This window comes from Orcinus orca, chromosome 13 (assembly GCF_937001465.1).
Source record: "Orcinus orca chromosome 13, mOrcOrc1.1, whole genome shotgun sequence".
Classification (NCBI taxonomy): Eukaryota; Metazoa; Chordata; class Mammalia; order Artiodactyla; family Delphinidae; genus Orcinus; species Orcinus orca.
In genome coordinates this window covers 29921508-29937054 of record NC_064571.1, presented here as the reverse complement: position 1 = coordinate 29937054, position 15547 = coordinate 29921508, and the positions used below count along the sequence as shown (strand labels likewise).

Genomic DNA, 15547 nt, shown 5'->3' with positions numbered 1-15547 from the left:
TTCTTTTGTGAAGAATAAAAACATTCTACAATTGATTGTGGTGATGGTCACAGAACTCTGACTACACTAAAAGCCACTGAATTGTATACATTAAATGAATGAAGTGAAAAGTAGGTAAACTGTGTCTCAATGAAGCTGTTAAGAATATTTTAGAAAAAAGGATATTAAAAACAGACAATGTAAAAATTAAAAAGAAAGCAGCAGTGGCTGGCTGCATTAATACCAAACAACACATATTTCAGAAAAAAAGAAAAAAAGAAAAACAACACATATTTCAGGGATAAAGAAGAACCTTCCATAATTACAAATGGGTCCTTTCGTCAAGAAGATACAACAATGCTTAATGTATATGCATCCAATAAGAGAGCTTCAAAATACACATAGCAAAAACTGAAAGAACAGAAAGAAGACATATGCAAAGCCAGTTATAATAGGCAACTTCAACACTCCTCTGTCAACAAATAACAAATACAAAATCATAAGGATAGAGAAAACCTGCACAACACCAAGTATATCTAAATGACAGTTAAAGAATGCTCTCCTCAATAACAATATATATTATTTTGAAGTGTGTATGTAATTTTCACCAAAACAGACCATATGCTGGGGCGTAAAACAAGTCTCAAAATATATAAAAGGTTGCAATCATACGTTTTACATTTATGAACACAATGAAGTGAAATTACAAATCAATTTTGATAAATCTGGAAAATCCCCTAATATTTAGAAATTAACCAATGAACTTCTAAATAAGTTGGTGAAATAAATTCTAAAAATTACAAAAGAAATTAGAAAATATTTGAAATAAATGTAAAAAAAAAACCCACAACATCAGAAAACATGTAAGATGCAGTCAAAACACTGCTTAGAGAGAAATGTACAGCTTTATACGGCTACATTAGAAAACAGAACCAAAATCAATGCCCTAGGCCTCCACCTAATAAAGCTAAAAAAAGAGCAAATTATTTACAATAGCCAAGACATGGAAGCAACCCAAGTGTCCATCAAGGGATGAATGGATAAAGAAAATATGAGATATATATTATGAGATATATATATATATATATATATATAACTGAATCACTTTGATGTACACTTGAAACTAACACAACATTGTAAATCAACTATACTTCAATTTGTAAGAGCAAATTAAACCCCAAGTAAGCAGGAGAAAGGAAATACTAAAGATACCAGTGAAAATCAGTAAAATAGAAAAACAAGGAAAAAAAACTCAATAAAACCTAAATTACTATTTTCAAAAAAATCATAAAATTGACAAACCTCTAGCCAAAATAATCAGAGAGACAGAGACAGAAACAAAGAGAGAAAAGACAAATTATCAACATAAGCAATGAAAGAGAAAGTATCACTATAGATCCTACACTGTTAAAATAATACAGGAATATCATGAATAACTTTTGTTAAGGAATTCAAAAACTTGGATGACATGGACAAATTATTTGAAAGATACAAATAAGCAAAATTTACTCAAGAAACACAAAATGCAAGCAGCCATGTATTTATTTTTATAATTAAATTTTTAGTTAACAACTTTCTCACCAAAAACAAACAAATCTCCAAGGCCAAGTGGTTTCACTGTTAGATTCTACCAAATATTTAAGGAAGGTAATTGCCAACACTGCACAAATTCTTCTGGAAAACCAAAGAGGGAAAACTTTCCAAGTTATTCATGAGGCCAGCATTAATCTGATACCAAAAACAAAGATATTACAAAAAAGAAAACTACAGACAAGTATTTCTCATGAACATAGATACAAAACTCCTCAACAAAATTTTAGCAAATCAAATACCACATCATATTTAAAAGGATAATTTACCATGACCAAGTGGGATTTATTCCATGAATGCAAGTTTGGTTTAACATTCAATATAATTTATCATATTAATAAACTAAAAAAGAAATATAAAAAAAAACATATGATCATCTCACTGACATAGAAAAAGCATTTGACAAAAACAATATTCATTCCTGATAGAAACTTTCAACAACTAGAATTAGAAGGGAACTTCTTCAGCCTTCTAAATGGCATGTACAAAAAGACTATATCTAACATATATGACTTAATGGTTAAATGCTTTCCCCCTAAGATCAGGAACAGGGCAAAGATATCTACTCTCACTACTTCTATTCAACATTGTACTGGAGGCTCTAGCCAGTTCAATAAAACAAGAAAACCAAACCAAAAAGAAAGCATCCCAATTGGAAAGAAAGAAATATACCTGTCTTTATTTGTAGACAAGATAATCAGCTACATAGAAAATCCAATGGAATACACAAAAATGCTACTAGAATTAGTAAGTGATTTAGTAAGGTTGCAGAATACAAGATAAATATACAAATTTAATAGTATACTAGTAATTAATGACTGAAAATTGAAATTTAAAAAGCAACAGCATTTTTTTTAAATTTTTTTGGTTGCACCGCTGCAGCATGTGAGATCTTAGTTCCCTGAACAGAATTCAAACACATGCCCCCTGCATTGGAAGGGCAGAGTCTTAACCACTGGGCCACCAGGGAAGCCCCAGCAATACCATTTAAAATAAGCATCAAAAAATACAAAATAATAGGGATAAATATGACAAAAGATAAGACTTATTCACTAAAAACTAAAAACATTGCTGAAAAAAATTAAAGAAGACCTAAATAAATGAGAGCATTCATACTGGTGGGTGAGGGGTAAGATGGACCAGCATGGGATACAAGAGACCTAGTGAGGTAAGACTGTCTGTATAGGAAGGCAGCATTGCATGGAATGTCAGAGCCAAAGAGGGATGAGGAGGGCATTCAGGGAAGACAGAAGCATAACACAGGGTATGAGAGCCCAAGTAGAGTAAGGAGGATACAATATAGGAGGGCAACTCAGTGTGCAGTGTTGATACAGCTCAAAGGAGCCCAAGACATATAAACCTACTCTTTGTGCCAGAAAAAGGTTGAGCTAGAAATACTGGTGAACAGTACTTATGACAGCCACTCAAATTAAGAGGAGAAATGTGGGTTGTTCATATAATGGGACTACTATACAGCAATTAAAATAAGTGAACTAGATCTCTATACATAAATTTAAAAGCTCTCCACTAATACGTAAGCCCCACAGCAGCAGATATTTTTGTCTATTTTGTTCAGAGCTATATTCCCAGCACTAAGAGCAATGCCTAACAACACAGTAAGTACTCAATTCATTTTTATTGAATGAATGATTCTCAAAAAAACAAGGACTGAGAACTATTCATGTAAATGTTTCTAAAAACACAAAATACAACATATGATTTATGGGTATTAAAAACATGGACTAGAAGGACACACCAAATTTATGATACTAGTTTCCCCAACAGAGTAGGGAAAGGGATAGGACTGAGGAAGGGGATATGAGTTTTATCTATAATTTTTTAAAATGTACATTTTACCTCTTTCTGTCCATATGTGTTTATATATATGTCATAAATATTTACATATATATGAATCAAAACTGGAATTGTTGCTATCTGTTAATTCAGAGAAGTTGATACTGAAGCTTTTTTTTAATCTCTGTAATTTTCTATAATTTTAGAACTTCACAAAAAGGTTATCAGGGAAATAATATTACTTTCTATCTCACTGAACAGAATTTCTCATACTGTTCAACCTATGTTCTCTTATATGAATGTATCCTCCCAGGGAGAAGGCAGTTTGGGAAATAATCTTAAGAAATTCAAAAAATATTGATGCCTCATGCTTTAATGTTAAAATTCTTGAGAATTTATCATTTTTATTCACAATATTTTTAATCTTATTTCAGTATTAAATACATTTTAATTCCATACTTTTCCCCTCAAAACTAGGTAAAATTAACATTCCAGGAAGATGTGTCCTGTTTATCTTATAGCTTCACATACCCCCATCATACCACAGGGTACTCCAGGGCAGAGAGGGTGGAGATGCTTACTCTAGTTTGGGAAGAAGAGCCAAAGAGTCACTATCAAGTTTCCTGTGGAATAAAACCAGATGAAAATAACACACAGGAAAAGACTCCTCTGAACTTAACCTTGACCTTGTTCCTTGTGATGGTTAATTTTATATATCAACTTGGTTAGGCCATAGTACCCAGAGATTTGGTCAAATATTATTCTGGATATTTCTGTGAAGTTTTTTTTTTACATGAGATTATTAGCACTTAAATCAGTAGACTGAGTAAAGATGAACATTCTCCATAATGTGGGTGGGCCTCGTTAAATCAGTTAAAGGCCTTGATAGGAAAAAGACTAAACTCCCCAGAGGAAGACGGAATTCTGCCAGCAGACTGCCTTCAGACTCAGGCAACAATATTTACTCTTCCCTGACACTAGCCTATCAGCCTACTATGCAGATTTGGACCTCCATAATCATGTGAACCAATTTGCTAAAAAAATCACTCTCTCTCTCTCTCTCTCTGCACACACACACACACACACCACTGGTTCTGTTTCAACGGAGAACCCTGACTGATCCACCCCAGCAAAACCAGTAACTATTTTTTCTACTATAATACTAAACCAAAGCATGTTTCTCAAATTAACTATCACTAAAACAGTTACATGCTTTTCCCCTAAAAAGCTGGGTCTTCTAAAAATCAAACTACGTGTAGTGTTTTTTATTAAACATAATACATGACAAAATACATCAGCATATGTAAATAACTCTCAGGATGAATCAATAGATATACAAAAGGCAAGAGAAGATGTTATATGGACTTAATTATTTTTTGAAAGGTTATGCTAAATATGGACTTTTAAAAAAATTCTAAATAACAGAAATTTTAGATAATACAAAGTATTCAACAAAAAAATATCTTACCTTTTAGTTTTCATCTGGTCCCTCAGTTTGCTATACATCTCCAGGACTTGAAAGAGAAGGGGAAAAAGAGCACACAAGCATTATTTAGAGAAAGTGAAAAGACTAATTAAAGCTAAAGGAATTGCATCAAGAATTCTACTCTATTTCCAGTTCCTCACCTGGAAGACACAGCATTAATTTATCAACAGTGGCAGAAATATTTCTCTGTTGTAGTCGACACTGCTTCAGCTCTTCCATTGCTATTACCAGCTTAGCAAGAGGGGAAAAAACTGAATTATGCCAACAGCTGTAAATAAAAAGCTTTCAGTCACATTTTTCCACCCTATGTTCAATTCATCAGAAAATCCCAGACAGTTTCATAGTAAGATCTGCCAAGTGGACTACGGAACTGCCTTTCTCAACCAGTAAAACATCCCTGTATGGTTTCCCACTTTCTCCCCAAGATGCATACATACTACATTAGAAAAGGCTAGGTGAAATGAAATCTTAAAATTCAGGGGCTATCCAGGAGAAAAGAAAAAGCATGCATATTTGCTCCACACCCTCTTCAGACTCTTCATGATTTATATTTCATCAATCTTCTAAGAAGATCCTATATTTCTGTCATCAGTGCTAGACTCCTAGAGGAAAACAGTTCTTCCTATACAGCTTCAAATGAATCTTGAAAATAATCTGCAACTAAATCTGTATTTCAACAAATAAACCACACAGTTAGAAGTTGTGGCTTTTCCAAGAGTTCCAGTTTAATGAAGAGTAACTCACTTTTCTTCTCACAACATTTTAAAGTCTTCCATCTGAAGTCATACCACAATAAAACTAGAAGAAACTGCATTCTTTGCAAAAACTTAAAATATGTGAGACAAACTTTTAAAAAGCAATAATCTACATGGCCTCTTATAGTATTTATCCCATACCCTTTCCTAAAAGTTATCTACTTAGATACTACGCAAAAAAGAAAAAAGGGAATGGTCCTGATTAAGTTACTGATAAGACAATCAAAGGCTAATCTTAAAGATTATTAAAATTAAACATTAAGTAAGTATTAGGCAATGAGGAAGGTATATGATACAGAGAACGGTAATAGACTGTAAGTCAGAAAACTTGGGTTTTAGTCCCAGCCTTCCAATTACTATGTAAACTTTAGCAAATCATCTGTTTTAGTTTCCTAATCAATAAAGTAGTGATAATACCAGTCCTGACCTTGTCATAGGTCTGTCATGAGGATTAAGTGAGAAAATGGATGTAAAATAATCTTATAAACTATGATGATTTAAATGGTGAGTATATCAATTAACAGAATCAAAGATTCTTTTTTTTTTTTAAACAAATACTTATGCATATTCATGTTGTGCCAGTCACTGTTTAGGCAGGTAGAGGGGATATGGCAATGCAGTTAAAAAAAAAAAAAAAATCCTGACCTCATGGAGCTTAATTTCTAATGGAAAGAGACAAACAAAAAACAAACATATAAGGAAAACTGTATAATACCAAAGCATGATAGGTGCAATGGAGAAAAATAAAGCAGGAAAGATAAAAAGAATACATGGCGTGAACGTGAGACTGCAATTCTAAATAAGGTGGTTAGAAAAGGCCTCATGAAGGAGGTAACATGTGAGGAGCAAAAGTCTGAAGTAGGTAAACATGTGGGAAAGAACATTCCAGGCAGAGGAAACAGCATTGGCCATATTATGACTGCTCAAGTGATTTAAAAACACAGCTAAGGAAGGCGGCTACATACTCTCATTAAGCTTTCTAGTGCTATATTCATTTACTTCAGATAAACATTAGGAGAAGCAAAGATAATGTCCAAGTTCCTCCAACATGCTGCTTATGGTCTTACAAGCCACTAAATCAAGAACACAGTTATCAAAGAGAATGACAGGAAACAGAAAAGATTTTTTCAAAAGGTAAACTGGCCTTACTTCCTTTCCCTCATGTTGTAGTTTTCTATTAGTATCCGTCACTTGATTCTGTGGAGAGAAGACAATTTAAACTCATAAAAAACACTTAGATAATAGTTGGATAAGATCAAAATTTTAAATGAAAAGACTAAGAATAGGTATTCAGATTGTTTCCATATTCCACCACATTTTGGTTTAGTGGTGTTCTCTTGGGATGAAATTATATCAACTTTTCTACTGAACATTTGTATGACCTTTTGAACAATAAAAAAAATTACTAAAAAATATGTTGTTTGAAATATTACAAACTAAAATAACATAACTAAAGATCACACTTTCATTTGGAAAGGAAAGAAAAAATATAATAGAAAAAATAACCCACAAAGAACCTTACCATCTCTACTATGTGTACAAAGAACAAATTTTTTCATAGATAGTCCTCACTTCACCAATGTATTCCTGGAAAACTTGAGTATAAATTGAACTTTTTAACTCAGGTCAAATATTTCTACTTATCTAATTTTAGAAAACCTTTTATCTTAATTTTTTGGATTATTAATTCTTAATAGTTTCTAACACTTCCACATTCCCATTTTTCTAAATTAATCTCTCGATCACACAGTCAAAATCAGGTGAACAAGCTTTAAAATTAGGTACAGTTCATAATTTAAAGGAACTGGCACCACTTATTTTGGTAGCCACTTTTGAAGAATCAACTGATATAAAAAAATTAAGTATATAGAATAGTAATTTCCTCACTTTCTTAAACATTATCAAAATATGAGCAACATTAACTTCTAAAGCTTTCTTTAATAGAAGCTTTCCATACTTCCACCAATAACTGCGACTCCTTACGCTTTTAAGACACTACCTTAACCCAGCATTTCCTATTATGTCTCTTGGAACACCAAGAAATGGTAGTTAAAAGGTACTCTGCACTCTGTACATACACACACACACACACACACACACACACACACACACACACACACATATCAATATGTATGGGAAATACCACTAAACAGGTTAGTTTATTCAGGACTTCCTGAAGCCCAAGAAGATATCATACAGTGTTTTCCAACTTATTTTATGTAACATCCTTTTATTGAGGATCATCTTAAGAAACTACTTTTTCAGGAACACACCTTTGAAAACTTTGCCCTAAACTATACACTATACACTATACCTGGACTATCACTTTCTGAGCAGATTACCACATGCACTGCCATTGTAGCAAAAATGCAGCCATAAACATAACATAAATGAATGGGCATTGCTGTGTTCCAATAAAACTTTATTACAAAATTAGGAGGCAAGCTGGATTTGGCCTGCAAGATATAGCTTGTTGATCCTTGGTCTAGAATAAGTGAGATTGAAAAGTTTATTATTCAAACCAATAAATGAATGTTATTCAAAAATGGGATTAATATCAGCTCAATACAAGAAAAAGCTTTTAAGCGATGTGAATAAAAATGGGGTGGGTTGCCTTGAGTGATCATTGTTCAAGAATAGATTTTTTTTCACATAAACAGATTTCAAAAAATTCAACCTTCCATAAATACTACTAAATTCAGCATTGCTGTTTCTACTAAAATAACTTGTTTACCATTTCTGAAATTTTTTTTACCTCAAACTCATTGTAAGAAATATATTTTACATTGCAACCCAGTACACAAGTATAGGGAATGCAGACGCGTGCACACACACACACAGAGAAACAAAATTTTTAAGAAACAATGTTTGGACTTACTGCATGTAATACACTTCGTTGCTTCCTTTTTTATTCTATTTCAATTTTTATTAAAAATACTGATCATGGCCCACTAAATTGATTTCATGCAAACCAGAGTTCTAAAACATCCATAGGAGACTAACCAAAGCTTCTGATAAGAAAGGTAATTACTATTTCAATACTATTTGAACATAACAATGGGAGGAAATCTATACTGCCTGTCTAGGATGCTACTTGTTGCTTCAGAGAACATATATATGTATGTGTGTATATATACACACACACGTACCAACATACATACTGTGAATCAAAAGAAATAATGGACATCCTAGAGAGAGTAGGATTTTTCATTGTTATGTTCAAATAGTACTGACAGTAGGTAATACTTAACCTTTTCCATTTTCTAAACTCTTTTCTCAAGTTCAAGAATTTCTAAGTTCCATAGGCTCTTAACACAGGTTGAATGGATGTCCCCTAGAGCAGAGTCTCCCAGGTGTTAATGGTGAGCATTATGGGCAATATTCAGGTACTTAACCACATGACTACTTCAGTAACCAGACACAGAGCACCCCGTTGCCCACCATGGACAAAGAGCCCAAGGAGCAGAGGGAGAGGTTTTGGAATACAGGCATCAAGAACAGCCCAAGGTGAAGATGGATGGGAAGCTGGGATGGCTGAGTGAGGACAAACAGCACACACAGCTCCTGGCAGAAGCCCCGTATCTTTGTTTTCACATATTTCAGATACTTCTGTCCATCTGACGCTTTTCAGCCCCCCAAAACTCAGTATAACTTTTTAAATGGAATCAAATTGTTCATACTTTTTAATCTGCTTTATACATTAAGCAAACATTTCTAATGCTTTCCCATGTCAGATATCCTTCTACAATATATTGTAGTTTATTACTCTTTTAAATGGATATACCATGATTTATTTCACTAATCCTCTAGTACATCACTTTCAGGGACATCTTAAAGTTTTAGTCATTTAAAAAAAAACACATGAACATCTCTGTACATGCACCTGTAGCTGTAGAATAAATCTTAAAACTATGTGGTGTTTTTAGTATTGATAAATAAAATTGCTCTCCTTAAAAGTTGTAACAGTCTACCTTCCAACCAGGCATTCCCAGGTTGATAGGTATCATCTCCAATCTTAGTATTTGTTTCATTTTTGTCATTTTATTAGGTGGCACTTTATTGTTTAAATTTGCATTCCTTTAATTCTAAATTGTAGAGTCCCCTTATATTTCTTCTTATGTAAACTGTATATTAACATGTATTTCTCAGTTTTCTATTAGAGTGTTCATATTTTTCCTATTAATTTGTAGGCTTTTTCTATGTTAGGATATCAATCATTTGTCATGTGTATTTGTAAATATTTTTATTTATTATTTACCTTTACATTTTTAACTTCTACGTAGAAAGTTCTTTCATTTTAATGTTGTCGTACCTATCAATATTTTCTTTCTGGCTTAGGAACTGTGTTTAGAAATGTATCCCTCACTCCTAAAAATCACATAAATATTCATCTATATTTTCTACTAGTTCCTTTATGGTTTTTTTACATTTAACTCTTTAGTTCATCTGAAATTAAATTTGGTACATTGACTGAGAAAGGAATCTAAGTTAATTTCAATTAAAATAGTTAAGCATTAAAGAACATTAACAACAAATCAGAAGAGTTGTTACTTTTGGAGGGGAGGGTGGAGAGAGTCACTGAGAAGGATAAAAAAGAGAGATTTAATTTTGTTGGCAATATTATATTTCTTATGATGATTGGATAGTTGTTGTACAGGTCCATAAACTCTTATCTGAAATCTTGGGACCCAATGTGTTTTGGACTTCAAAATTTTGGAAATTTTATAAAGATAATATGGTATATATTGTTTATTATGTAACAATGGGCACTAGGACAGCATCCCATAATCAAATACAGTAATATTTCTGTATCAAAGTCAGTTACCCAAGATACGTGAATTTGCTATGCCAGGGACAAAACCAATATAGCTAGCCTCTTTCCTGAACTTAAATCTGTCATATCAAGAAAGAACCTTCATGCTTTGGTAGAAGACATTCCCCAACTAACACTAATTTTATATTTCCTTTGGCTCAGATTGCCTTGCTGCAAAGACTTCTACAGCCATGCCTTGCAATTCTGTCATCCAATAGTGATGGCTTTCATCTAGCAAGGAAGCAGACAGATGACATGAAGAGTCAACCGAGTTTCTGTGTGAAAGAAACTGATTCTTGTCATTGGTTCTCATCCACACATAGTTATCCCAAATAAATTTTAACTTAAAACAGTATCCTTTCCAGCTAAAAGCCATAATCCCAGTTATCTATGTTGCAGTATAAACTCCTTTCTTACTATTCAAAAATGTTTAGTACAAATATGTCACCTGCAATGTATTCCCCACTCTTAATGTTCATCAAAACCCCAAGACAGAGAGAAACAAGTCTTAGAGTCTCCTTACTTTGAGTTTCTGGGCTTCTCCTCTTACTTTCAGCAGTTCCGTTATAGAGTCCACAAAGCCCTGGTAATGAAAGTTACACATTTTCTCAATTTCTCGGTCATGATTGCGGATGCGAGTTTCAAGCTTCTCCATGAATCGTCCATGTTCCTCACCATCATAGACAGACCTTTTAAAAAAATGGCATGGAGATTATACCAGATTTACATCTAAGAAAGAGAAACAGAATTACAAACCCAGAAGCAAATTTATTTGGAAATCAGGTATTTAAGTTACATAAACCACAGAGTAATCCAATTGTATTAATGTTGCCCCAATGCTAGATGAGTATTTTTTTTAGGAAAATCCAAAATTTTGTTTCCTTATTTACTGAAAAATATGTAAGTGTTTGACAGTATTCATCACAGAATTCTCATCATAAAATGAAAGGATTGAATTACAATTCCTCCGTACCTTTCTTTCTCAATTAAACTAATCTAGAAAAACTTAATTTTGGATAAACCCAACTATACATTTACTCCAAGATTATACCCAAGAACCTGACACTGCTGGAGAGAAATCACGTAACTGTGCTGCTAGACTCAGTTTAGCTATCTTACGACAAATTTAAATTGGGCAGCCAGACACCAGTTAAAAATAATGAAATTATCCCGCCAAATACCACCACCAAAAAATCACTTTGTAGTCTCCAAAATGTGTGAAAACCTTACTTCTCCTCTCCTCAAATGTCTACCCTCTCTCTGGCTCTCAGCTACACTTCACAGGAAAAAAAAATTCCTCTCCTCAACCAACCTACTTACATCTGAAACTCCTATTCTGTCCACCCTCCTATAACAATGGAAAAAGTATTTCAAGCTCTTATCTACAGTCATTCTTGTTGTCTCTAAGAACTTTACTCCTGCAGTTATTCCCTTTTATCCCTATCCTGTATTATATATGTCTCCCACTCCACTAAGTCATTCTCATGGCTATTTAAACATGACTTTAAGAAACCTGTCCTTACCTACACATTTCCCTCCAGCTACCATCTCATTTCTCTGCTCCCCTTCCCAGCAAAACTTCTTTCTACTTCCTCAACCCCCATTAGTTAGCATCCATCCTACTGTACCTAAAGGCAGCATTTGTTATGGTTTAAATATACCTTCCTTCTTAAAACACCATTTTCTCTAGACTTCAATGATACCACACTAAGTGATTTTCATCCTTTTACTGACATGCCTTCTCAATCTCCGTCCTGGGCTCCTCCTCCTCTATTCTTTTTCTAAATATTCGTAAAAGCTCTTCTCTTCCCTACCTATGCCCTCTCACCAAGAAATGCCAGCTAATCCCATGTCTTTATAATACTATCTATTACAGTGGTAGACTTCCTAATCTGTACCTTCAATTCTGAGCACTAGACTCAAATACCCAGCTATAATTTAACAACTCCAATTGGATTTTCAAAAGCCATCTCAAATTTTAACATAGAAAAACAAAAAAATCATCTATCACCAAACTATCTCCACTCCCAAACCTGATGCTCCCCACCACTCAGCTACCCCATCTCAGCTAACGGTACTATCCAGTTGCCCAAGTCAAAAATGCAAATCCAGGAATCACTCCTCATGTACCTCTTTCCATCATACACCCCATCCAATCCATTAGTAAGTCCTGACAACTCAACCTCCAAAACATATCTTAAAATTGACCACCATCCCTCCATTTCCACTAAAACCCTAGTCTAAACCTGTATCATTGGCACACTGGATCAATGCAATAGCCTCCTAAAAGTAAAAGTCTCCGTTCTGCACTCTTCATCCCCTCTACTCCCTCTCCCAATGCAGATACTCTCCACACAGCAGTAAAAATGGTCTTTATGAAGCAATAGTTCAGATGTAGCCTCATGCTTAAATCGCTCCAATTCGTTCTCTTTACAAAAGGAATAAAAATCACAAATCCTTACCACGGCCTATAACATACCACATAATCTAACCTCTGATTAGCTCTCTAACCTTGCTTCTCTCTAGGTCCCACCCCCTAGCCTTGCCTTCCTCCATCCTCTATGCTCCTGCTACAGAGGATTTTTTTTTTAGCCTCTTCCTGCCTCAAGAATTTTGTTTTTACTGTTCTTAGGCTAGTAACACTCACCCCCTATATCTTCAAGCAACTTTCTCCTTCTCATCATCCATAGTTTGTTATCTATCTTCCCCCCAACCCATCCCAATTAGATTGTAAACTCCGGGGCAAGAACTTTGTCTGCCAATTCACCACTGTACCTCTACAGCAGTGCCAGACAGGTAATAGGCAGTGAGTAAACGTTCACTGAGTAAATAAATAACATTATCTCTAAGAACACTTTGATCTCTGATATTTATTCAACAAATATACATTTGCTCATTACCAACATTTTCTGGTTCTATAATCATTTGTAGGTACCAGATCACCACCCTGGTCCTGTGGATAAGAGAGCACCCACTCCTCAGCAGATCACTTCCACTACCCAGAACTCAAGCAGTAACCATAGAAAATATATATACAAGTTTGGATTCCGGTAAGAATTCTGAACACTTACTTCAGAAAAACCAGAGCAATCCAGATTCATTCTCCTTCATTTCAAATAAAGGGACAAGATCTTCAAATAAATTATAAACAATCCCGGCTTTGACAACTAAGACATACTATAGCATAACCACTTGCCTAGAAGAGCTATTGGGAAACACAAGACAGAATCTACTATTGACATTTCAACTAACCTCAAAAAAAGCATAACTTTTCCCCTTCCAAAGGAAAGGAAAAGAAAGATTTCCATGTAAAGGCACCAGTATTCCTTGCCATTTGAAGAAGAGGAATAACCACGGAAAATTCATCAGTCTAAATGGCATAAGAAGATTATTATTCAATACTGAGACAAGCCTCTTGGTTTCAAATTCAGTTATATCTTGACCCATTAATACTTTTAAGTTAGGTAGTAAGTATACTTCCTTCTACAATGTAAAACTTTTTATTTTTCTCCCTCCAAAGATCTACATTAATATGACAAAAGATAACCTCAAGGAGAAGAAAATCTCATAGCTAAGAAATTCATAATTTATCCTAGCTCCCTGAACTTTCTATAAAAAAAAAAGTATAAATCAAAGAAAGGAAGAGTGGATTTTTGCTGCCTGACTGCATGGCCTTGGTGTTTAGCAATGTAATTAACTAGCTATGAGTCTTTGGTCAATTCAGTTAATCTCTCTCACCCTCAGCTTTCTCATTAGAAAATAGGAAGCAATCAATTAGAAATCCTCTTTAGCATCAGCCTAGCTCTAAATTTCTGCAATTCACTTCCACTTTCAAGTCCAGTCAGCAATAATGTAAAGATCATACATTTTTCAGAACAGTGTAAAGAGGTAGTTCAAAACAAGTTAATGAATTTTCTACATCCTTATCACTAGGCCCCACCTGTTTCTCCTATTTTAGGGTCTTTATGATTCTAATAGTCTCTTCAATTATAATAATGTTGAATAACATGAAAGATTTATAGTGAATCTCCTGAATATCTTGAGAATTTTAAAAGTTAGAATAAAATGTAAAACCCACACATCTAAAACAGGAGTTTTGGACTATATTTAATTAACCTGTGTTCCATGAGTATGCATCTGGAAAACCACAATTTCCAGATTTTATGTGTATAAGCAGAAGCACATATGTGTAATTTTTAAGGAAAACATCCACAGTTTTCATCTGGTTATCAAAGGGTTAAAAACCACTGATTTAAAGGTTTTGTTTCAAACTGCCTAACAGGAAAAGGCAACTATAATTAGTACCTAACAGTTCAACTCACATCAGCATTTCACCTGTATCTCAGACTTAGTGCTAACCAGCTATCAGATATAAAATGCTAAAAACAAAAATAAACAAGTCTTAAATTCTGGAAAAGTCATAGATCTCCTGAAATTAACCTAATATTGGTAATCAACATTGCACCTGAACAGTTATCTCCCTCCCCCACAATAAATGGATTAAACTGGAGAAAGACTGCCATCTAGTGATGGCCCATTTCCAACATGCTTTGAAACTTAAATTTGATGTGACCAAGCAAAGAGAGGCTGCTTAAAAATCTAAAAACTATATTCTATAATACTTGCTAGCCAAAGTCTTATAACTTGTTATTAAATGATATTTTACATAAAGTACTCTAATGTTTAAACATCCGTTTCTAATAGAAAGCAGGATCTTGAAAACAGTCATATGCTTTTGACATGTGTGCCATAGGTATGTCACAATTAAACAAGACTACAAAATAAACTGCACCACTGGTTTAATTATTTGTGATAATCCAAAGAATATTCTGGTACCTAGTGAAATGTAAACAATAAGATATGTTTGGAAACTAGCAACTTTTAATAGCCTAAATTTTTACTCAACTACATAAATGCTGCCTTGTGGAGTCTAATTTCCAAAAAATCCCAAGTAAACCACAGGTTTTTGCAAAAAGTAAAATGTTTTACCCTAGTGTCCATATCTGACACATACTTCTAAACATTCCACCTAGATTAAGAGAGAGATTTTAATTTATAAAACACTTCAGGAATTCTATTCAACAAAAATATTTATGATTCCCAAGTACTGAATCATTACAGGATTATATC

The 15547-nt window shown here is 33.9% G+C and overlaps 1 protein-coding gene across 15 annotated transcripts in view; it reads right to left on the bottom strand.

Moving 5' to 3' along the window:
* Nucleotides 1-15547, bottom strand: part of EXOC6B (exocyst complex component 6B) — a 721405-nt gene that overhangs the window by 625370 nt on the left and 80488 nt on the right. For 14 of the 15 annotated variants that reach the window (XR_007470913.1, XR_007470912.1, XM_033400476.2 and 11 more), the window contains 4 exons: nt 10941-11106; nt 6754-6801; nt 4990-5080; nt 4832-4877 (listed from right to left, as the gene is read on the bottom strand). Coding sequence is in view for 13 of the 15 variants with exons in the window: in XM_033400475.2 (XP_033256366.1) it covers nt 4832-4877; nt 4990-5080; nt 6754-6801; nt 10941-11106 (351 nt within the window). In the remaining 2 variants the exon portion in view is untranslated. Of the gene's footprint in view, nt 1-4831; nt 4878-4989; nt 5081-6753; nt 6802-10940; nt 11107-15547 lie in introns of those variants that run through there. The other variant, XM_033400483.2, reaches the window with a different exon arrangement.